Below are 24,752 nucleotides of genomic sequence, written 5' to 3'. Positions count from 1 at the left end.
TCTTGACTGAAGCTATGATTCATCTTAATGCTTGTACCCACTTCCTTTAATGAGCAATTTAAATATTAGGGCATACACCACCTGTCTTTTTTGAAAGTTGCATGTGTTTTATTTTCCCAGGATTACCCTCTTAACATCTTTAAGCAGTAATTAATGAAACCAAAGTTGCCCTTTTAAAGCAGGCTAATTTTCCAAATATTTATTTCGTTCATAAAATTCACATTTTATTTTTTAAACATTATAGGTTAGAAGAATTACAATTGTAATTCCTTGGCACCATGATAGCATTATTGTGGTAGTACTGCTAGGTGAGGGAATGGTATGTTGTCTGTTTTGAAAAGTAAAACGAATACGCGTTCACAATCACAAAATACAGATTGTTAAAAGTCTTGTAACAGAAAAATCCAAAGTTTTAGTATAGTTTCTAAATAAGCCAAAAACTACATGGAGCAAGTTGCTGTCATAAAAGCTGCCTAAAAAAAAAAAGTCAGTGGTGATACATGAGTTTTGAAAAGTGAGAAACTTAAAGGATGACTAAAAATCATGGTTTGTTGAATGAAATTAGCCTTGGAATTTAAGCAACTTAAGTCACATTTTAAAATTTGTTTTAAGCACAGTAATAAAAAAGCCTGTTTGAAAATTTCATTTTTTGCTTATTTAGTAATCATAAAAATGTTAGCCCATCCCACCTATCAATACAAAATGGTTCAAGAATATAATCCTATCTTGAGGACATTTCTATCAGTATTCAAGAAAGACCATCTAAAAATCTGTGTCACATCTGACACCTCAAAAGCTGACTGGAAATTTACGGGTTTTGGAAAAAATAGATCTTCAAGTAAAGTGTTCATTTCATACTTCGGCTATTCAGAAAAATTTAAATTTCATGGAAGCATATATTCATGAAGAAAAGATCCTGCAGTATTAATAAGAACTCCTTTGTTAGGCAGGGAGGTACCTAGGATTAACCACTAAATATAATGCTCTTAATCCATAAATTTTCTATGTATTTTTTATAGGCTCACAAACTTAAAGTGCATGGTTAAAAATTAATGTAAAAAATAGGATACTGAATGGTGATAGTGTTTATGTGACTATTCAGAGGTAATTTATACAAGTTAAATTCTTAGTATGCCATAAGCAATATAACTTGGGTTAGTGTTCATTGAGTCAGCTTGAAATAGGTCAAGTGTACTGGCCAGGTGCTGTGGCTCACGCCTGTAATCCCAGCTACTTGGGAGGCTGAGGCAGGAGAATTGCTTGAACCCAGGAGGTGGAGATCGTGCCATTGCACTCCAGCCTAGGCAACAAGAGTGAAACTCCATCTCGAAAAAAAAAGAAATAGGTCAAGTGTGTATTTCATGATCTCAACACCCTTGGCATAGAGGTGCTCAGTGGACATGGTGAAATTTTACTGTGGATGTATACAGGTAGGCCACTAGAATGTGATGCTTCCTAACATTTACTCCAATGAAAATGTTAATACAAAATTTTTTGAACTGAACTCTAATACATTACCAAAGCAAAGTTCTGATTTTTTTCTCACTTTTAATGCTTAGAGGAGAGGACCTTCATAAGGAGCCTGTAACATCCCCTACTATTACATACTTTTCTTTCTGGGGAAGGATTTGTGTTTTCATCTTTGAACTGGGGTCTGAGTCACCCCTTAAAAAAACAGCAATTTAGTGAAACAGCATATGGGAAGATCTATAAATCAGGAAAAGAAAGATGGTTATATGTAACTTCCTTTCAAGATTAGAAGGAAAAAAGTAGAGGCCGAGGCCAAATAATGCCCCTTTTAATTTAATCCACTGTAGCTGAAAATGTTCAGCAAGCACGACAATAACTGATTTTTAAAAAGACCAAGAGGAAATTTTGTAGGACAAAATATTGGCCCTGACTAATGCAAGAGGCAAAGGGAGAGGGGTAGAAGAAAGGGCAAATAAATACAGTTGAAATCTTACAAAGATAATGAAAATCTGTTGAATTAGAATATTAATAATTTAAAAAGTTTTATGCATTTCCAGTCTCAGAACTGTGAAGCTTTAAAGTGCATTAAGAGAATTGCAGGCACCATCAAATACCAAATTGACAGAATTCAGAAGAAAAAAACAATCTGAAGCCTTATTTTTAAGAAGGCCTTTACAAGATAAGGCAAGTTGTGTTAGCTCCGCTATCTGACCTTTTAATGAGTTACATGATTTTTAAGCATGCTCTGTTGAAAATACATTTTGAATAACAATGGGGAAGGAAATATATAACTTGTAATTTCCATGAGCTGAATATGTAGAAGATAAACTGGTACCAAATACTGACCGAAAGCTGCTTAAGAAGAGCTGTCTGGTTACCTTTGTATACAACATCATAACATTCATTGTAGGTAATTTCATACATAAGGATTTAGTTCTGGAGTCTCAGGGCAAGTTAGATGAGCATCTCTGAATGAGCAATGCATGACAGGAATCACAAACCCGTACTGGTTTTGGTGAAGAAGGCAAAGGTAGTTCGTTGTCAGAGCAGGCATTACAGAAAATTTCCCCACAGTTTCTACAGTGGTGCTATTAAACAGAAAAATCAGAGGGAAAAAAAAACTTTAAATAAAATTAGAAGAACTTTTGCACCCCAAATTTTTGGACTCACTTCCTACCTCCCTTACCTTTCTCTTAGAGAGTGAGAATTCCTTTTCACAAAGTTTACAATGTGTTGCTTCTTTGTCTTTCAGCCAAACCAGTCCCTAGTAGGAAGAAAAAATGCTCAAATTGGTAACACTAAAAATTATATGTGAAAACTTTTTCCCCCAAGAACAGTATTTATAGGAATAGATATATGAAGAATGGAAAATAAGTTATTTTCTTTGAGAGATGTATATATATGTAAATATGTATGGAATTAGCCTCAAAATATTCTGGGTTGGGGAGGTGGGACGTGGATTATGTATAAAAAACAAGATTGCAGCCAGGCGACAATGGCTCACACCGGTAATTCCAGCTAAGGAGGCTGAGGTGAGAGCATCGCTTGAGGCCTGGAGTTCAAGACCAAGCTGGGTAACACAGAATCTCTCTTAAAAAATAAAAATTGAAAAAATAAAAAATCAAGACTGCACATGATAAATATTGAATATGGGTAATGGTTCATTTTACTCTTTTCTATACAATTGTATATGTTAGAACATATAACATGTAAAAATGCTTTAAAGAGATACAAATCTGTTGCTGATGGGAATTCTCTTCAGGAAAAGAACCTTAAAGATTAAAAGAACCTTAAAATAGTCCAACATTTTATTTTTAAAATTTTTGTGGGTACATAGTAACACATTTATGGGGTACATGAGATGTTTTGATACAGGCATGCAATATGAAATAAGCACATCATGGAGAATGGGGTATCCTAGTCCAACAATATTTAAGGATAAATTCTTACTGTGTGAAATGCAATAGTTTGGCATTATGTGTAACTTATACCTTAAGACCCTAAAATTTGAAGGAAATTGGGGAAATCAGACATTGGAGTTTATTATTTTATAAGACCTCTTTAGGAGGCCGAGGCAGGAGGATTGCTTGAGGCCAGGAAGACTGGCCTGGGGAACAGACTCCATCTTTACAAAAAAATTAACCAGGCTGCGTGGCATAAGCCTATAGTCCCAGCTACTCTGGAGGCTGAGAAGGGAGAATCGCTTAAGCCCAGGAGTTTGAGGCTGCACTGAACTATGACTCAGGCTCGAGTGCCACTGCACTAGAGCCTGAGCAACAGAGTGAGACCCTATCTCAAGAAAAAGGGGGAAAAAAAAGGACCTAACCTTAATAAGTGGCTATTTACCTCAACTTTTATAACATATTTAATAGCTGCTATGTAAACGTTAGTAAAAAATGGATGTAAGTAGTCTTAAGCAGTATTTATGACAACTTGACCCTTTTTTTTTTTGAAAAGAGAGAGTCTCACTCTGTCGCCCAGGCTGTAGTGCAGTGGTGCAATGTCAGCTCACCGCAACCTCCGTCTCCCAGGTTCAAGTGATTCTCCTGCCTCGGCCTTCCTGTAGCTGGGATTACAGGAACACGCCACCAAGCCCGGCTAATTTTTGTATTTTTAGTAGAGATGGGGTTTCACCATGTTGGCCAGACTGGTCTCAAACTCCTGACCTCAGGTGATCCGTCCACTTCGGCCTCCCAAAGTGCTGGGATTACAGGCATAAGCCACCAGTCCCAGCCTACTTGACCCATTGTTAACTAGCTTGCTTAACCAATCTTGGCTAGAAAGACCTTTTTTCCCCTGTGAAGGCAACTTTGTTAGATGATTATCAGTTTCACAATGAGAAGACCCAGATGAAGGAGGAGACTCAATACTGATTGATTTCCTAAAACATGTCCCTAAAACAGCCCAGACCAAAGAACCCAAGTATAACTGAAGATTCCAATTTGGACATGGAGCAACTGCAACCTATAAATTACTACTGAAGCACAGGAACCCTTTTTACCTAATGAGAGAAAAATTCTCTAAGAAAAAAAGGCCCATAGATACATTTCTAAAAACAAGAGTTTTCTTAAAAGACTTTTCCAAAAGCAGAATTCTTTGAAGAAAAAAAAAACAGCATTCACAGATCAAGATCACAAGGTTAATTTCAGGTCTTTTTGTTTCAGAGTCTTAATAACTAGCACTTATTATACAGCAGAGATAATACAGTATTGGTTACTGCATATGAGGAAGCCTAAGTCTCCTTAGAACACAGGATTATAAGGGCTTTTTTTTTTTAACTAGATAGCTCATATCAGACAAACACCAGCAAAGAGTCAGATAGCTTGAATCATAGAATTTTTTTTTTAATGCAGGACGGGGGCCAGGTGCAGTGGCTCACACCTGTAATCCCAGCACTTTTGAGACTTTGAGAGGCCAAGGTGAGAGGCTCTCTTTAGACCAGGAGTTCAAGACCAGCCTGGGCAACATAGCAAGACCCCATCTCTACAAAAAAAATAAAAATGAAAAGAAATTAGCCAAGCATGGTGGCATGCACCTGTAGTCTCAGCTACTTGGGAGGCTGAGGTGGGAGGATTGCTTAAACCCAGATGTTCAAGGTTACAGTGAGCTATGATCATACCACTGCACTCCAGCTTGGGAAACAGAGGAAACTCTGTCTCTGAGGGGGAAAAAAAAAAGGCAGCAGCAGGAAGGGACCCTAAAAGATAATCCAACTTGATGAAAACCATACAAAGCAAAGTGATTTGCCAAATGTCCCACAGCCACCTAGTGGAAGCAGCTTGTAAGGGCATTAGGTTCGGAAACAACCTTGCTGACATGGAGACTAGCCCTTTGGAGACTTCTTTTCATTGAAATTACCTGCCGCCCTCCTAGGAGAGAAGCTCACTTTAAGGTAAGCCTAGTGTGTCCCTGTGAAGGGATCTCAGAGATGAGCACCTGGAGCCCTCTCATTTTACACATGAGAAAATTTAAAGCCTAGAGAGCTGAAGCTGCCTGCTCAAGGAAACAGCCGTTTACCAGAAGAGCTGACTAGAACGGAACAACCTCTTGCTCTGCAAATAAACAGCAATTTTTCTCTGCCCAATTCCAGAAAGTTAGCTGCTAGACTTACACCCCCTAGATAGGATACTACGGGATTCTTCTCTGGAGAAATTCAACTGCCACAGAGAAAAGTCCTGTAAATACTAAACATTTGTAGAGGGTATCCAATAGTTCACTAATCATAGCAGATTTCTCTATGGCGAGGCCTACCAGTCTATAACAACCCACCCAACCAATATACACACAAGGTTTCCAATAACTCTTATTTGTGCCTTTTTTTGAAATTGGGGGATATCACAACATTTGAGAAAACTTCAGAGAATCGATAATGAGGCCGGGTACAGTGGCTCACACCTGTAATCCCACCACTTTGGGAGACTGAGACGGGAGGATCACTTGAGCCCAGGAGTTTGAGACCAGCCTGGGCAACACAGTGAGACCCCCACCATCTCTAAAAAATAAAATAAAATTAGCAGAGTGTGGTGATGTACACCTGTGGTCCCAGCAACTCAGGAGGCTGAGGAGGGAGGATTGCTTGAACCCAGAAGTTCAAGGTTACAGTGAGCTATGATGGAGTCACTACACTCTGGCCTGGACAACAGACACTGTCTCTAAAAAAAAATTTTTTTTTTTTTTTGAGATGGAGTCTCGCTCTGTCGCCCAGGCTGGAGTGCAGTGGCGCAATCTCGGCTCACTGCAAGCTCCACCTCCCGGGTTCGCGCCATTCTCCTGCCTCAGTCTCCCGAGTACCTGGGACTACAGGTGCCCACCACCGTACTCAGCTAATCTTTTGTATTTTTAGTAGAGACGGGGTTTCACCGTGTTAGCCAGGATGATCTCGATCTCCTGACCTCGTGATCCGCCCGCCTCAGCCTCCCAAAGTGCTGGGATTACAGGCGTGAGCCACCGTGCCTGGCCAGAAAAAATTTTTTAAATGATAATATCAAAGACAAAATATAACAGGATGCTATTTTTAAAAGGAAAAATGAGCAAATAATAGCCCACTGAATATTAAAAATATGCCTGCAGAAAAAATATCCCCCAGAAGGTTGTACCTGAATCTAACCAAGGCTTTATTTTATTTTTCATATTATTTTATTATTTAGACGGAGTCTCGCTCTGTCGCCCAGGCTGGAATGCAGTAGTGGGATCTCAGCACACTACAACCTCTGCCTCCCGGGTTCAAGCGATCCTCTTACCTCAGCCTCCCAAGTAGCTGGGACTACAGGCGCACACCACCATGCCTGGCTAATTTTTGCATTTTTAGTAGAGATGGGGTTTCACCATGTTGGCCAGGTTGGTCTCGAACTCCTAACCTCAGGCCAATCCACCTGGCTCAGCCTCCCGAAGGCTGGGATTACAGCCGTGAGCCACCATGCTTGGCCTAATCAAGGCTTTAGATTTAACTTCCAGTTCACAGGCAACAAGCAGACAGGAACAAGTTAACAAACACTACAAACAAACATTCAGAGAAAATCCAGAATGTGAAAAACTGTTTAGGACAGCTGTTCTAGACCCTTCAGCTGGTCAACAGCATGGAAAAGAAAAAAAAGTCAACTCACATATGAATCCAGTTTCTACATAAAAAAACTGAGAAAAGCAGATAATATTCTGTTAAAGACAGATGTGAGTAGTAAGTTTAAGGCAAAACAAAGTACTAATTAACACAAAATACAGGAGAGATACTATAAAGAGGAGAGTGCAATCAAGAAGCAGATGAGGCTTCTAAGGTACTGGTCATGTTCTATTATCATTAACCTAAGCAGAGGATACACAGTGTTTTTTTTTTTTGGAGATGGAATTTTGCTCTTGTTGCCAGGCTGTAGTGCAATGGCATGATCTCAGCTCATCGCAACCTCCGCCTCCCAGGTTCAAGCAGTTCTCCTGCCTCAGCCTCCTGAGTAGCTAAGGTTACAGGCATGCACCACTATGCCCGGCTAATTTTGTATTTTTAGTAGAAATGGGTTTCTCCATGTTGGTCAGGCTGGTCTCGAACTCCCGACTTCAGGTGATCTGCCCACCTCGGCCTCCTAAAGTGCTGGGACTGCAGGCGTGAGCCACTGTGCCCCGCCCCACAAGTGTTTTTAAGTTGTACTATATATGCATTCTCATATGCATATTTCACAAAACATTTTTTTAGAGTTTACATAATGATGGTTTTGGCAAATATCCATGTATCCACACATTTTTTTTTTTTTTTTTGAGACAGAGTCTCACCCTGTTGCCCAGACTGGAGTGCAATGGTGCAATCTCGGCTCACTGCAACCTCTGCCTCCCGGGTTCAAGCAATTCTCCTGCCTCAGCCTCCTGAGTAACTGGGATTACAGGCATGTGCCACCACGCCTGGCTAATTTTTTCTTTTGTATCTATAGTAGAGATGAAGTTTCACCATGTTGGCCAAGCTGGTCTCGAACTCCTGACCTTGTGATCCACCTGCCTTGGCCTCTCAAAGTGCTGGGATTTACAGGCATGAGCCACCATGCCCTCCACACCCATCTTCTTTTTTTTTTTTTTTTTTTTTGAGACGGAATCTTGCTCTGTCGCCCAGGCAGGAGTGCAGTGGTGCAATCTCAGCTCACTGCAACCTCCACTTCCCAGGTTCAAGTGATTCTCCTGCCTCAGCCTCCCAAGTAACTGGGACTACAGGTGTGTGCCACCACACTCAGCTAATTTTTGTATTTTTAGTAGAGGCGGGGTTTCACCATGTTGCCCAGGATGGTCTCAATCTCTTGACCTTGTGATCCGCCCACCTTGGCCTCCCAAAGTGCTGGGATTACAGGCGTGAGCCACTGCACCCGGCCCCATCTTCTTGAAAAGTATGAGGATACGGCCTGGCAAGGTGGCTCACGTCTGTAATCCCAGCACTTTGGGAGGCTGAGTTGGGTGGATCACCTGAGGTCAGGAGTTCGAGACCAGCTTTGCTAACATGGTGAAACCCTATCTCTACTAAATATACAAAAATTAGCTGGGCATGGTGGTGGGTGCCTGTAATCCCAGCTACTTGGGAGGCTGAGGCAGGAGAATCGCTTGAACCCAGGAGGGGGAGGTTGCAGTGAGCCGAGATCACGCCATTGCACTCTAGCCTTGGTGTCAGAGCAAGACTGTCTCAAAAAAAAAAAAAAAGCGTGAGGAGAAAACAAAGGTATATTCAGATACGCAAATTCTTTTCTTTCTTTTTTCAAATTCTGGTAGAGACAAGGGCTTGCTATACTACCCAGGCTGGTCTCAAACTCCTGGCCTCAAGCAATTCTCCCACCACAGCCTCTTAAAGCACTGGGGTTACAGGTATGAGCTACCATGCCCAGTCTCCAGATGTGTAAATTCTTACAACCTCTATCTTCATTCACCATTTTCAGAAAGCTACTGAAAGATGTGTTGCCAAAAATAAGGGAGTATACAAAGAGAGAAGTTATGGAATTCAGGCAACAGGAGCTCCCACAAAGGGGGAAGGTAAAGGAAAATCTGAGAATACCAGCAAAGGGAAACATCAGGACCAGAATAAACATGAGCAGGAGAGCAGAGAACTCTTGAAGTTGGAGGCAAGACGTCAAAGAAAAAATAATGACGTAACCAAGTACCTGATATATTTTACCATGTGGAAAACTTTATCAAGAAGCCTTTTTAAATAGAGGTGTTTCAAGGTATGAGAAAACTCAAATGTTATACAACTAATTTGTTTTTAAAAAGAGAGGGGCGCAGTGGCTCACACCTGTAATCCCAGCACCTTGGGAGGCTGAGGTGGGCAGATCACGAAGTCAGGAGTTCGAGACAAGCCTAGTCAATATGGTGAAACCCCATCTCTACTAAAAATATAAACATTAGGTGGCACGCGCCTGTAATCTCAGCTACTCGGGAGGCTGAGGCAGGAGAATCACTTGAACCCGGGAGGTGGAGGTTGCAGTGAGTCGAGATTGTGCCACTGCACTTCAGCCTGGGCAACGGAGGGAGACTCCATCTCAAAAAAAAAAAAAGAGGGGACAATTATTAACTCCAGAGGAAGGATAAAGTATTTCAAGCGAGAAAATATAATCACAGTACCTGGCTCAACAAGGAACAACATTCAAATAATCATAATAAAAAATTCAGAGTAGGGGCTAGATGCGGTGGCTCACACCTGTAATCCCAGCACTTTGGGAGGCCGAGGCAGGTGGATCACCTGAGGTCAGGAGTTTGAGACCAGCCTGGCCAACATAGCGAAACCATCTCTACTAAAAATATAAAAATTAGCCGGGTGTGGTAGCACGCACCTGTAGTCCCAGCTACTCGGGAGGCTGAAGCAGGAGAATCGCTTGAACCCGGGAGGCGGAGGTTGCAATGAGCCGAGATCGCGCCACTGCACTCCAGCCTGGGTAACAGAGCAAGACCCTGTCTCAAAAAAAAAAAAAAAATTAGCTAGGTGTGGTGGCAAGTGCCTGTAATTCCAGCTACTGGGGAGCCTGAGGCAGGAGAATCACTGAACCAGGGAGGCAGAGATTGCAGTGAGCCGAGATCATGCCATTGCACTCCAGCCTGGGTGAAGAAGCAAGACTCCGTCTCAAAAAAAAATACAGAGTAAGACAGGTGTGGGGGCTCATGCTTGTAATCCCAGCACTTTAGGAGGCCAAGACCGGAGGATTGCCTGAGGACAGGTGTTCAAGACCACTCTAGACAACACAGCAAATACTGTCTCTACAAAAAATTTAAAAATTAGCCAGGCAAGGTGGCACGCACCTGTGGTCCCAGCTACTCAGGAGGCTGAGGCAAGAGGAGAGCTTGAGCCCAGGAGTTTGAGACTGCAGTGAACTATGATTGTGCCACTGTACTCCAGCCTGGGCAACACAGCAAGACCCCATCTCAAAAAATAATAAATAAAATAACATAAATAAAATATATATATATAAAGTAAATGAATGCCACAAAAAAACCTTACTTAATTATACTGGGAGACCAGAAAGACCAAAATGAGAGCGAGCAAAACTCTTCATCCACCATATGACGAAGTTAATATATAAGTCTAAAACTGCTGAATCAAGAGCAAATAGTACATACTGAATATTAGTTAGAAATACAGAGATAAATGCCAGAAGAAACAGCTAAAAAACTGGAAGTAGCTCCCTTTGGGTGGCAGGAGCTAGGGCAGATAAAGGGCAAGGGAGTGAAGAACAAGAGACTGCCACCATCATCATTATTATTATTATTAATATTATTTGGTGTTAAATTTTTTTAGTATAATTTTTTTTAAATGATTTTCATGCAACACTTTTTTGTCACCCAGGCTGGCATGCAGTAAGTAGCATGATCAAGGCTCCCTGCAGCCTCGACCTCCCAGGCTCAAGCAATCCTCCCACCTCAGCCTCCCAAGTAGCTGAGACTATAGACCTGCACCACCACACCTGGCTAATTTTTTCTTATTTTTTAGTAGAAACAAGGTCTATGTTACCCAGGCTGGTCTTGAACTCCTGGCCTCAAGCAATCCTCCTGCCTTGGCCTCCCAAAGTGCTATGAACCACCACACCCAGTATCATGTAACACTTTTTGATTTTAAAAAATGAAGTTGTTGGGTAGGAAGCCACCTATCACTGAAGTGATCACACAGACACTGTCCTTTCTTCTATGTTGTAGCAAGGATTCAGACACATTCACAACCATACTGGTAAAGTGTTCCAACCACTTTCACACACATGTATTAACCTACTCAATATTCAGAGCAACCCTACACAGAATCATCAGCCTATTTCAGAGAAGGAAGCTGAGGCTCAATGAGGACACATGACTTGCTTGGCATAGGAACTCAAGATTCTCAAGTTCATAGGCAATTTCACTCTATCATGCCATACTTTGTAGGGAAGTAAACAAAATTATTTCTAAAGTCAGTTTCTTTTTTTTTTTTTTTTTTTTTTTTTTGAGAAGGAGTCTCGCTCTGTTGCCCAGGCTGCTGCAGTGCAAGGGCATGATCTCTGCTCATTGCAACCTCCACCTTCTGGGCTCAAGCAATTCTCCTGCCTCAGCCTCCTGAGTAGCTGGGATTACAGGCGCCCACTACCACACTCGACAAATTTTTGTATTTTTAGTAGAGATGGGATTTCACCATGTTGGCCAGACTGGTTTCAAACTCCTGACCTCAAATGATCCACCTGCCTCGGCCTCCCCAAGAGCTGGGATTACAGGCGTGAGCCACTGAGCCCAGCCTTTAAGGTCAGTTTCTAAAGGAAGGTTATTAATAATGTGACTCTAGGGGTACAGGGAAGAGCTGAACCCCCAGCATCCAAGCTCCTCATTCAGTGCTTCGGCCTCTATATATCCTGGGGTTCATTAATAATACATTAGATTCACACAGGGCATTACCTTCCATTGGAGACTTTCACATACCTTCCCACTTAGGAAAACGTTCTACTCACCTGCAATGCTTTATTGGCTTCTTTTATGTCTTCAATTTTAAGTTTTGATCTAAAAAGATTACAAATAGGTCCAAATTTCAGTACACATATTTAAATATAGAACACTTAGTATTTCAGTAGGTATTGGTATTTCACAGGATATAAAATTATGTATAGTATATGATTTTTATGGCCTTCTCTGGCTAGTGGAATATTTCATATTTTCCTATATTTTCTAAATGTCCTAAAGCAAAAATATTTTAGATTTAAAACTTGCTTTTTAAGAAATATTGGCATTTTCAGCCAGGTGCAGTGGCTCACGCCTATAATCCCAACACTTTGGGAGGCTGAGGCCCACGGATCACGAGGTCAGGAGATCGAGACCATCCTGGCTAACATGGTGAAACCCCATCTCTACTAAAAATACAAAAAATTAGCTGGGCGTGGTGGCAGACACCTGTAGTCCCAGCTACTCGGGAGGCTGAGGCAGGAGAATGGCATGAACCCGGGAGGTGGAGCTTGCAGTGAGCCGAGATCACGCCACTGCACTCCAGCCTGAGCAACAGAGCGAGACTCCATCTCAAAAAAAAAAAAAAAGAAAGGAAAAAAGAAATATTGGCATTTTCATGTGATCATGACAATATTTATAGCTATCATTTATTGTAGGTTTACTATGTGCCTTTGCATGCATAAATCTCATGTAATCTACACAATCTCATGTAATCTACACAAAAACCTATTTTAAAGATGAAGAAATGACTGATGAAGTTTAGTCACTTCTAAGAGGTCACAGAGTTCCAACTGGGGGAGCCAGGATTCAAACCCTTGTCTGTGACCCCAAAGGGCACATGCTAACCATTATTCACATTATTTCTCTAGCAAATACAGAAGTGCTAAGGAAGAAAATACTGTGAGCCAGGCGCAGTGGCTCACACCTGTAATCCCAGCACTTTTGGGGTCCAAGGCAGGTGAATCATCTGAGGTCAGGAGTTCGAGACCAGCCTGGTCAATATACAGTGAAACCCCATCTCTACTAAAAATACAAAAATTAGCTGGAAACAGTGGTGCACACCTGTAGTCCCAGCTACTAGGGAAGGTGAGGCAGGAGAATCACTTGAACCCAGGAGGCAGAGGTTTCAGTGAACCAAGATCACACCACTGCACTCCAGACTGGGTGACAGACTGAGATGCCGTCTCTCAAAAACAGCAACAAAAAAGAAAATACTGTGGAAGACATAGCTGCAAATACTTTTCCACTTTTTTGATGGAGTCTCGTTCTGTTACCCAGGCTGCAGTACAGTGGCACGATCTCAACTCACTGCAACCTCCGCCTCGTAGGTTCAAGTGATTCTCCTCCCTCAGTTTCTTGAGTAGCTGGGATTAGAGGCACCCACAATAAGTCCCAGGCTAATTTTTGTATTTTTAGTAGAGACAGGGTTTCACCATGTTGGCCAGGCTGGTCTCGAACTCCTGACTTCAAGTGATCTGCCCGTCTTGGCCTCCCAAAGTGCTGGGACTACAGGTGTGAGCCACCAAGCCTGGCACTTTTCCACCTTTTGAAAATATGTATATTGGGCCAGATGCGGTCGCTCATGCCTGTAATGCCAGCACTCTGGGAGACAGAGGTGAGCAGACCACCTGAGGTCAGGAAGGAGTTCAAGACCAGCCTGGCCAACATGGTGAAACCCCATCTCTACTAAAAATACCAAAAAAATTAGTTGGGCTTGGTGAGGGGCACCTGTGATCCCAGCTACTCGGGAGGCTGAGGCAAGAGAATCACTTGAACCGGGGAAGCAGAGATCACACTGAGCCGAGATCGTGCCACTGCACTCCTGGGTGACAGAGCAAGACTCCAACTCAAAAAAACAAGAAAAAGAAAAAAGAAAATATATATGTTGGAATCAATTTGCTACCAAGTGGTATAACTGTTTTTTTTTTTAGATGGAGTTTTGCTCTTTCACTCAGGCTGGAGTGCAGTGGCATGATCTCAACTCACTGCAACCTCTGCCCCCAAGGTTCAAGCGATTCTCCTGCCTCAGCCTCCCGAATAGCTGGGATTATAGGCACCCGCCACCACACCCAGCTAATTTTTGTATTTTTAGTAGAGATGGGGTTTTTCCGTGTTGGCCAAGCTGGTCTCAAACTCCTGACCTCAGGTGATCCACCCGCCTCGGCCTCCCAAAGTGCTAGGATTACACGCGTGAGCCACCGTGCCAAGCCCCAATTGGTATAATTTAAATTTTTTTCTTCTTTAAAAAAGAAAATGTATGTTAATGAAAATGCAAATTATAAAAAACAATATTTAATTACCTGTGATCCCATTACCCCGAGGTAATCTTCTCTATATATCTGTGTATTTTAAATGGAATAATTATCTACATAGTTTTCCATAACCAGCTATTTTCACAATATATCCTGAACAGCTTGCAGCTACTGGCTTGTTACTGAGTATCTGCCATATCATTATAGTAAATGGTTACTTGGTATATACCACGAAAAGAATATAAAATAGTTTATATAATTATCTACTGTTGATCTTTCAACTTCTTTCAAATTTTTCACCACAAAAGTTGTTTATTAAAATTACAATGACTAGTTCAGGCACGGTGGCTCCTGCCTGTAATCCCAGCACTTTGGGAGGCTGAGGTGGGGAGATCACTTGAGGTCAGGAGTTCCAGACCATCCTGGCCAACATGGTGAAACCTCATCTCTATCAAAAATACAAAAATTAGCCAGGCATGGTGGTATGCACCTGTAGTCCCAGCTACTCAGGTGGCTGAGGCAGGAAAATCGCTTGAACCTGGAAGGCATAGGTTGCAATGAGCCAAGATCGCACCACTGCCTTCCAGCTTGAGCAACAGAGCGAGACTCTTGTCTCCAAGAAAAAAAAAAAAAAAAAAAAAAAACAACAACAACAACAAAAAAATTGGAATGACTAAAACAGTATTAATTCTCTTACAAATGAAATTTCTGAATCAAATGATATATCAGATACTAAAGCCTCTACTACTGAAGCAGGACATTAAAAATCTGCTTTGCCCTATAAAATGCTCTTCATTCCAAGACATAAAAACAAAGTGCGAGTCTTTCACCTACCTCATATTGACTCTTACAGTGGAAATAATCAATGTAAAACTACACACTGTAAAAATACTGACATAATAATCACATTTTCTTGGCTAAATTCACATCTACAAAATGTGCCTCAGGAAAACTGACTGTTGGGAATAGTGGCCACAACAGTGATGATTTAATTGTGCTATACAGAAAAACTGAATATGGAATTAAAGTGGCTTAATGATATTCACCACAGAAATTATTTTCTTGGCTGGGCACAGTGGCTCACACCTGTAATTCCAGCACTTTGGGAGGCCAAGGCAGGCGGATAACCTGAGGTCAGGAGTTTGCGACCAGCCTAGCCAAAATGGTGAAACCCTGTCTCTACTAAAAACACAAAAATTAGCTGGGAGTGATGGCACACACCTGTAATTCCAGCTACTCTGGAGGCTGAGGCAGGAGAATCGCTTGAACCCAGGAGGCAGACGTTGCAGTGAGCCAAGATCACGCCACTGCACTCCAGCCTGGGCAACAGAGCAACACTCGGTCTCATGCCCGGCCTAGGAAATACTTTATGAAAATTTACTGGTATTGATAGATTTTTGATTTAAATGCTCTTATTCATAAATATGAACTCAAAAAAGACGGCCTCTCTATGATACATATTGCCTAAGTGTCCTAAAGAAAGGAGCATCAGTTATAATTCCAATAACCATAACGTACAAGAATACCTTCTCAGCCAGGCGCAGTGGCTCATGCCTGTGATCCCAACACTTTGGGAGGCCAAGGTGGGTGGATCACTTGAGGTCAGGAGTTCCAGACTAGCCTGATCAACATGGTGAAATCCCACCTCTACTAAAAATACAAAATTAGCCAGATGTGGTGGCACACGCCTGTAATCCCAGCTACTCAGGAGGCTGAGGCAGGAGATTTTGTATATATACCTATATACATATATATACATATACAAAATAAGCCTGAAAAGAAAACATACATATATATACATATACATATACACACATATATATGCATATATAAATACACATAGTAGTACTACTATATATAAATATACATAGTAGTACCACTATATATAAATATACATAGTAGTACTACTATATATAAATATACATAGTAGTACTACTATATATAAATATACATAGTAGTACTACTATATATAAATATACATAGTAGTAGTACTACTATATATAAATATACATAGTAGTAGTACTACTATATATAAATATACATAGTAGTAGTACTACTATATATAAATATACATAGTAGTAGTACTACTATATATAAATATACATAGTAGTAGTACTACTATATATATATACTACTATATATATACGACTATATATACTACTATATATATAAATACATATAGTAGTAGTACTACTATATATATAAAAATACATATAGTAGTAGTACTACTATATATATATAAAAATACATATAGTGGTAGTACTACTATATATATATAAAAATACATATAGTGGTAGTACTACTACTATATATATAAATATATATATATAGTAGTACTACTACTATATATATAAATATATATATATAGTAGTAGTACTACTATATATATATATATAAATATATATAGTAGTAGTACCAGCTACTCGGGAGGCTGAGACAGCAGAATTGCTTGAACCTGGGAAGCGGAGGTTGCAGTGAGCCGAGGTTGCGCCACTGCACTCCAGCCTAGGCGACAGAACAACTCCATCTCAAAAAAAAAGATGGATTTGGAAGGCTCTAAACACTGACTATTCTTCTGAGTAAATTATAATTATAGTAGACTGTCTAATTTAATAATTAAGGAAATGAAAATAAGCCTGAAAGGAAATATATACATATTCTCCTGTCTCAGCCTCCGAAGTAGCTGGGACTATAGGCACATGCCACCACGCCCGGCTAATTTTTGTATTTTTAGTAGAGATGGGGTTTCACCAGGTTGGCCAGGCTGGCCTCAAACTCCTGACCTCAAGGGATCCGCCCGCCTCAGCCTCCCAAAGTGCTGGGATTGCAGGCGTGAGCCACAGCACCTGGCCCGAATCTATATTTTTATAAGAATTCTTCAGGCCAGGTGTGGTGGCTCATGCCTGTAATCCCAACGCTTTGTGAAGCTGAGGAAGTGGGAGGATCATTTGAGCCCAGGAGTCTGAGACCAGCCTGGGAAACACAGTGAGACCCCGCCTCCATATAAAATATATAAATAAAAATTTAAAAAAGAATCCTTCAAGCTGGATGTAGTGGCTCACACCTGTAATGTCAATACTTTAGGAAGCCAAAGCGAGAGGACTGCTTGAGGCCAGGAGATTGAGACCAGCCTGGGGCAACACAGAGAGACTCTGTCTCTATTTAATTTTTTTAAAAAAATAATCTTTCAGGCCAGGCGCAGTGGCTCACGCCTGTAATCCCAGCACTTTGGGAGACCGAGGCGGGCAGATCACGAGATCAGGAGATCGAGACCATCCTGGCTAAAATGATGAAACCCCATCTCTACTACCAAAATACAAAAAAAAATTAGCTGGGCGTGGTGGCGGGCACCTGTAGTCCCAGCTACTCAGGAGGCTGAGGCAGGAGAATGGCGTGAACCTGGCAGGCAGAGCTTGCAGTGAGCCAAGATAGTGCCACTGCACTCCAGCCTGGGTGACAGAGCGAGACTCCATCTCAAAAAACAATAATAATAATCGTCATCATCTTTCAATAATAAGCCCATAACAGTAAATATTTCAATTTTCAAACCCAGTAAGTGGAGGTTGCAGTGAGCCAAGATCACACCACTGCACTCCAGCCTGGGTGACAGAGTGAGACCCTGTCTCAAATAAATAAGTAAAGGCAACATCTAGACATTTATATGATCATGCCTGTAATTCAACTATAAAGTCTCTATTAAGTATGAGGGGCCGAGCGTGGTGGCTCATGCCTGTAATCCCAGCACTTTGGAGGCTAAGGAGGGCAGATCACCTGAGGTCAGGAGTTCAAGACTAGCCTAGCCAACATGGTAAAATGCTGTCTCTACTAAAAATTAGCTAGGTGTGGTGGCGGGCGCCAGTAATCCCAGCTACTCAGGAGGCTGGGGCAGAAGAATCGCTTGAACCCAGGAGGCAGAGGTTGCAGGGAGCTGAGATAGCACCACTGCACTCCAGCCTGGGTGACAAGAGTGAAACTCCCTCTCAAAGAAAAAAAAAAGTATTAGTTGGGGAATGGGTGAAAAGTAACACATATTCCTTACTTTACTATTCCATTGTTTTAATATTAAACCATTATGATCTTAGTAAATGCAAATGTGCTTATTTTTTATTGTGAGGATTGCTCACTGTTGAGTCTCTAGCACTTAGTATAGTGCCTGGCACATAGTAAAAGCTCAATAAGTGTCTGTCAATAAATAAATGGAAAATAAGGTAATAAGCACTAAGCACAGGGTCTGGCTCAAAGTGCTCAATAAATGGATGCTAGATTGGAATTGAAATCTTGCTTATCGGAACCACAATGCAGATTGTTCTTTGAAAAGCTGTAAAGACAAAAACAGCTTTATCTTTTTGAGATCTAATATTTCCTTTTGTGGTTCTAGTGAATTACTCCTTCTTATGCCCTTGGAAATTGGTTGCATTATCTCTTAATGGACTCCCACCTTTAGCAACTAAGTCTCCATTCTAGTATGATTTCTACTTAATTGAATATATACAAATGACATATGTCCATATAACTAATTCTATCTAAATAAATGACAAGATGTTTACAAATAGAATTGTTTGAGGTTAGCTAAACTTTGCAGATTAATACTTGGGAGAAGGGAAGTACTTGCTTTTTTATCTTAAACCTTTTTGTGCTATTTGAATGTTCTAATCACATAAAACATCAAAGAGATTTATACAGGTGATGAGATTATGAGACATTGTAGCTTTCTTATTTTTACTTTTCTGTACTTAAAAAAGTGGGCTGGGTGCAGTAGCTCACACCTGTAATCTCAGCACTTTGGGAGGTTGAGGCAGGATGATGTCCTGAGCCCAGGAGTTCAAGACCAGCCTGGACAACATAGCAAGATCCTAACTCCACAAAAAATAAAAAAAAAATTAGCCAGGTATGGTGGTGTGCATCTGTGGTCCCAGCTACTCCGGAGGCTTGAGGTAAGAGAATAGCGTAAGCCTGAGAGATCAAGGATGCAATGAGCTGTGACTGCGTCACTGCTCTCCAGCCTGGGCAACTTGAGAGCAAGACCTTGTCTCAAAACAAATAAAAATAAATAAAAAAAATTTAAAGTGACTATATTTTTTAAATGTGGCAGTGGTACATTCAATACTAAATTAAACCTTCTTGAGCTTATTCCAAATATCTGGCAATATGTTCAATCAGGCACAAAGCTGCTACCCCAAAACACAGACTATGGGGAACAAAAGGAAAATGTGGCTGGGCACAGTGACTCACACCTATGATCCCAGCATTTTGGGAGGCTCAGGTGGGAGGACTGCTTGAGGTCAGGAGTTTGAGACCAGCCTGGGCAACATGCAAGACCCCATCTCTATAAACAATAAAAAATTAGTAGGGCATGATGGTGCCTGCCTGTAGTCTCAGCTACTTGGTAAGCTGAGGTGAAAGGGTTGCTTGAGCCCAGGAGGTCAAGGCTGCAGTGAGTTATGATTGTACCACTACATCCCAGCCTAGGTGAGACCCTGTCTTTGAAAAAAAAAAAAAAAGGAAATGTAAGAAAGGCAGAACACCATTCCTCCTTCTTGTCTTTACAGGATCCCAGTGACATTTTACTGCAACAAAACCAAACTGTATGAAGTTAAGCCCTGTCTCCAGGAGGCATGAAACTACCTCCAGTTCTCATGATGCTGGCTTCTTCTCAAAACAATCTCAAAGACAGCTCCCCGGATATTTTGAAAATTCAGCTTCTGTTTTTCTGAGAAAAATATATTAATAACTTCTGAATTCTCTGACACTGAAGAAATTGAACAAGAGTGTTAGCTTTCATCTACTGGGAAATATTCAAAGCTAAGTCTACTAAAATGAATAAAACTTTTAATAAAATCTCTCTAGTCTAGTCTCATTTTTTAATCTTTAGAGTTTTTGTTTTGTTTAATAGTTCGTATCTTTCTCCTTTTTTTTTGAGACAGAGTCTTGCTTTGTCGCCAGGCTGGAGTCAGCTCACTGCAACCTCCACCTCCTGGGTTCAAGCGATTCTCGTGCCTCAGCCTCCTGAGTAGCTGGGATTACAGGCACACGCTACCACAAGCAGTTAATTTTTGTATTTTTAGTAGAGACAGGGTTTCACCATATTGGCCAGTCTGGTCTTGACCTCCTGACTTCATGATCCACCCGCCTCGGCCTGGAATTACAAAGTGCTGGGATTACAGGCGTGAGCCACCGCACCCGGCCTAGTTCATATCTTTCCTATATTTAAACTTTTCTGCCTAATAGATTTGGCACACTTATACCTTTTATAAAAGTCAATAATGACTACTTAGTTGAAGGAAAAAAGAAATTACTCGCTAAGCTTGTTGCCGAGTTCTTGAAGAGCTTGCTCTTGTTCATGATATATTTTTTTCAACTGCTGATTTTCATCCTGGAGGTTAAGGAACTCCTTCAGAACAATAAAAGACAGAAAATGCAATTTAAAAGAAAGAAACAAGAAACTCCAGATTGTACATATACCATTAATTAGAAACAAACATCCTTTAGCTTTTTAAAAGAAACAAATTGTGTCCAAAGCTCTTTCCTAGCTGCTGTATGTATCAACTATTTTCCATTTACTTAATCTCTTTACTGATATTTTTTAAGATGACTAGTATATCCATTTCCTTGGTATAATGTAAATTATGATTTATCTTTTTAAATAAGTTAACATTTGTCAAGATAGAATTTTTAAAGTTTTACCACTATTTACTTTTTTAAGACTAATGATTTGTTGAGTCTCATTTCTAAGATGAGATAAGGCATCTTTCTCCTTTTGAAGATCTTCCTGCAAAGTCTGCCTCCATTCCTTCTCAATCTTCAAGTCAGTTTCCAGTTGCACCCTTGAATGACAAATAACACACAGAAGCTCAGTGCTATTTCTCACACTACAGTTGTTACATATTCTTTACTAAAATCACCCTTTTGGTTTACTACTTTGGCCTTTGTAATGCATTTTTCAGACATTTTCTTTCACAAATATGTTTCAGTAAACAAGTTCAGCAGCACAGGGTTTTCCAATCACAAAATACTGACTCATTTGCCAGCCACGAAAAAATCCTTGCTAAACCATTTATACCATTAATTAATTTCATATACATAAATATTGCATAAGCATAGAAAATGCCTTGGAAAGGCACACACCATAATATTAAAACTGGTTACATCTTGGGAATGGAACTAAGAGGAGGAATGTAAGATTCTAATTGTCTTACACTTCTATGCCATGTGAAAAATTTTACAACAAACTTTATTCCAATATAAGAATTACAGCAATTGCTAAATCAGTTTAACTTCAGTAACGGCAAAATCAGCCCTGTTGCAGAGTGCTAATTTGCAAATTACTGTTGGAAGCTGACCAATTACAGGAAAGACCTAAAACCAAGCAGACACTGGGGGAAAGTCCACACTGCCTGGAAATGCCAGTTCTGAAAGCATTCCTGCATTGTTCTTCTTTTTTTTTTGAGACAGGGTCTTGCTATGTTGCCAGGCTGGACTCAAACTCCTGGGCTCAAACTCCTGGACTCAAACTCCTGGGTTCCTCCCACCTCAGCCTCTCAGCATCTGAGACTATAGGCCTGCCACCAAAACTCCTAAATTATTCTAACAGGTGCTAGCTGGCAAAGCAAACATAGTTGAATTTCCACATTTTAAGTTGACTAAAAAAAAAAACACAAATCACTTCCATGATTATTGCTCATAAGCAGGTATAACAAGTGAGGCATTTATCTACTAACAATACTACAGTTACTAATACTTTATATTTTAATTGCAACATTATAATGTTGAGTACATTAATATTTTTGTGTTAATATTTAATTATTTTTTATTATTTCCTCATAGTTAGCATTTCCACATACAGCCATATATTTTTCAGTGGAATAAATTTTAGATTTTGTAATTCAGGTTGAGGAGAAGAGTACCTGAAAATGGAATTTACAAATTATTGATAAATACTATTTTACTACAAAGTTAAAATTTGAACAGCATCTCTTCAACTAATGTTATTTCATCACAATGCTGACAAGAAAAAAAACGATTCCCACTGGGGCCACTGTCTGTGTGAAGTCTGCACATTCTCTCCATGTCTGTGTGAGTCTTCTCCAGGTACTCCAGCTTCCTCCTAGATCCCAAAGATGTGCATGTTAGATGAACTGGCATTATCTACATTGTCCCAGCCTGAGTGTGAGTGTGTTTGGGTGCATCCTGTGATGAAATGGTGTCCTGTGGAAGACTGGTTCCTACTGGGTGCCTGAGCCACCAGGATAGGCTCCGGCCACCAGTGAGCCTGAACTGTAATAATTGGGCAAAGAATTAGCTTACTCGTTTTTATTCATCTTTCTTAAATGTATGCATAACTCACGTTTATTTCAATATTTAATATTAGAAGTGTTCTGGTCTTTAGTTAGCAGTTTAGTGATGTTTTTGTGAACATAATTATGCAGTAGAAACTTAACTCTTCCTCATATCAAGTAGCCTATGATAAAACTGGTTTCATTTAGCATCATTTCACTCAGAGTTTCCAAGAACCTGTTGATGACATTAAGTGAGGACTTACTGTGTATGTTACATAATGTGAGGACTTACTGTGTATGTTACAAACACTGAAGTAACCAAAGCACACAGTACCCTGTTGAATGGCCTCATCATCCAGAATCAGAAAAAAAGTGAATGAAAAAGCAAAGGAAAATTTTGTTTTTAAGTTATATAAATATATTGCCAGAATACATGTTGAATACTGAAGGCAAAAACCATAAAAGGAAAAAGGGAAGATGTACTAAGCGTGATGGCTCATGCCTATAATCCCAAAACTTTAGGAGGCCAAAGCGGGCAGATCTCTTGAGGCCAAGAGTTCAAGACCAGCCTGCCCAACATGGTGAAACCCCATCTCTACTAAAATTACAAAAATTAGCTGGGTGTGCTGGTGCCCACCTATAATTCCAGCTACTACTTGGAAGGCTGAGGCAGGAGAATTGCTTGGACCTGGGAGGCGGAGGTTGCAGTAAGCCAAGATCTCACCACTGCACTCCAGCCTGGGTGATGGAGCAAGACTCCGTCTCAAAAAAAAAAAAAAAAAAAAAAAAAACAGAGAGAAAGAAAAAGGAAGATGTAAGTACATAAAGAATTAAAACGTCTAAATAAAAATCACTATAATGTAAATTTTAAAATAAACAATAAACTTAGAAAAAATTTTCAGGCTGGGCGCAGTGGCTTATGCCTGTAACTCCAGCACTTTGGGAGGCCGAGGCAGGTGGATCCCTTGAGGTCAGGAGTTCGAGAACAGCCTGGCCAATATGGTGAAACCCTGTCTCTACTAAAAATACAAAAATTAGCCAGACGTGGTGGCACACACATTTAATCCCAGCTATTCAGGAGGCTGAGGCACAAGAATCGCTTGAACCTTGGAGGCAGAGGTTGCAGTGAGCTAAAATCGCACCACTGCACTCCAGCCTGGGCAATAGAGTGAGACTCTAAAATATACATATATATATATATATATATATATGGTTCATGCCTGTAATCCCAGCACTTTGCGAGGCTGAGGCAGGCAGATCACAAGGTCAGGAATTCGAGACCAGCCTGGCCAACATGGTGAAACCCCGTCTCTACTAAAAACACAAAAATTATCTGGGTGTGGTGGCGGGTGCCTGTAATCTCATCTACTCGGGAGGCTGAGGCATGAGAATTGCTTGAACCCAGGAGGCGGAGGTTGCAGTGAGCTGAGATCGCGCCACTGTACTCCAGCCTGGGTGACAAAAAAAAAAAAATAGTGGTATCACTATAGAATAAGTTGCATTACTGCATAATATCAGATTTGTCTTACCTATGCTTTTGTCAAACACTAGAAAGGTAATTCAGTAACAGAGTACCAGAGTTTCAAGACTGTATTCTACTGACCAGCAAAGTATCCCAGTCGTGTTCTTCATGTGTTTCATTTGGCAAGTCACAGAGTCTTACACAACAAACCCAGGGCACATTAATAAATCTGATGACTTAAATGCTCCTTGTAACTTAAAATTAAGAGGAATTATTTTTTTTCTGAATGTTTTGGGGTTTTTGTTTTGTTCTGTTTTTACAGACAGGAACTCACTCTGTCACCCAGCAGGCTGAAGTTTAGTGGCACAATCACAGCTCACAGCAATCTTGAACTCCTGGGCTCAAGCAATCCTTTTGCTTCATCTTGCCGAGCAGCTGGGGCTACAGGTGTGTGCCACAACACCCAGCTAATTTTTTTTTTCTTTCTTTCCCTCCCCTCCTTCCCTTCCCCTCCCCTCCCCTCCCCTCCTCTCCCCTCCCTTCCCCTCCCTTCCCCTCCCTTCCTTTCTTTCTGTAGAGACAGGGCCTCACTATGTTGCCCAAGCTGGTCTTAAACTCCTGACGTCAAGCAATCCTCTCGCCTTAGCCTCATAAAGTGCTGGGATTACAACCATGTGCCACCACGCCTGGCCCTGTTTTTGGCTTTGGGAGTGGATTTCAATTTCACAGTTTTCACAGTGTAGAAATAATATGGGTTGTCTTTCTTTTTTTTTTTTTTTTTGAGACGGAGTCTCGCTCTGTCGCCCAGGCTGGAGTGCAGTGGCATGACCTCAGCGCACTGCAAACTCCGCCTCCCGGGTTCAAGTAATTCTCCTGCCTCAGCCT

General features: G+C 40.8%; 1 protein-coding gene across 10 annotated transcripts in view; it reads right to left on the bottom strand.

Moving 5' to 3' along the window:
* Positions 1–184: 184 nt before the first annotated feature.
* The window catches only part of RUFY2 (RUN and FYVE domain containing 2), a 62,957-nt gene continuing 38,389 nt past the window's right edge, over positions 185–24,752 (bottom strand). For 9 of the 10 annotated variants that reach the window (XM_054436661.2, XM_063670550.1, XM_054436663.2 and 6 more), the window contains 5 exons: positions 20,824–20,953; positions 20,426–20,520; positions 11,889–11,937; positions 2,657–2,734; positions 185–2,558 (listed from right to left, as the gene is read on the bottom strand). In XM_054436661.2, coding sequence (XP_054292636.1) covers positions 2,415–2,558; positions 2,657–2,734; positions 11,889–11,937; positions 20,426–20,520; positions 20,824–20,953 — 496 coding nt within the window. In that variant the 3' untranslated portion in view covers positions 185–2,414. Of the gene's footprint in view, positions 2,559–2,656; positions 2,735–8,672; positions 9,221–11,888; positions 11,938–20,368; positions 20,521–20,823; positions 20,954–24,752 lie in introns of those variants that run through there. The other variant, XR_010127503.1, reaches the window with a different exon arrangement.

The sequence above is a fragment of the Pongo pygmaeus genome, chromosome 8 (genome assembly GCF_028885625.2).
Source record: "Pongo pygmaeus isolate AG05252 chromosome 8, NHGRI_mPonPyg2-v2.0_pri, whole genome shotgun sequence".
Taxonomy (NCBI): Eukaryota; Metazoa; Chordata; class Mammalia; order Primates; family Hominidae; genus Pongo; species Pongo pygmaeus.
Note: the sequence above shows the minus strand (reverse complement) of the source record. Positions and strands in the feature narration are given on the sequence as shown.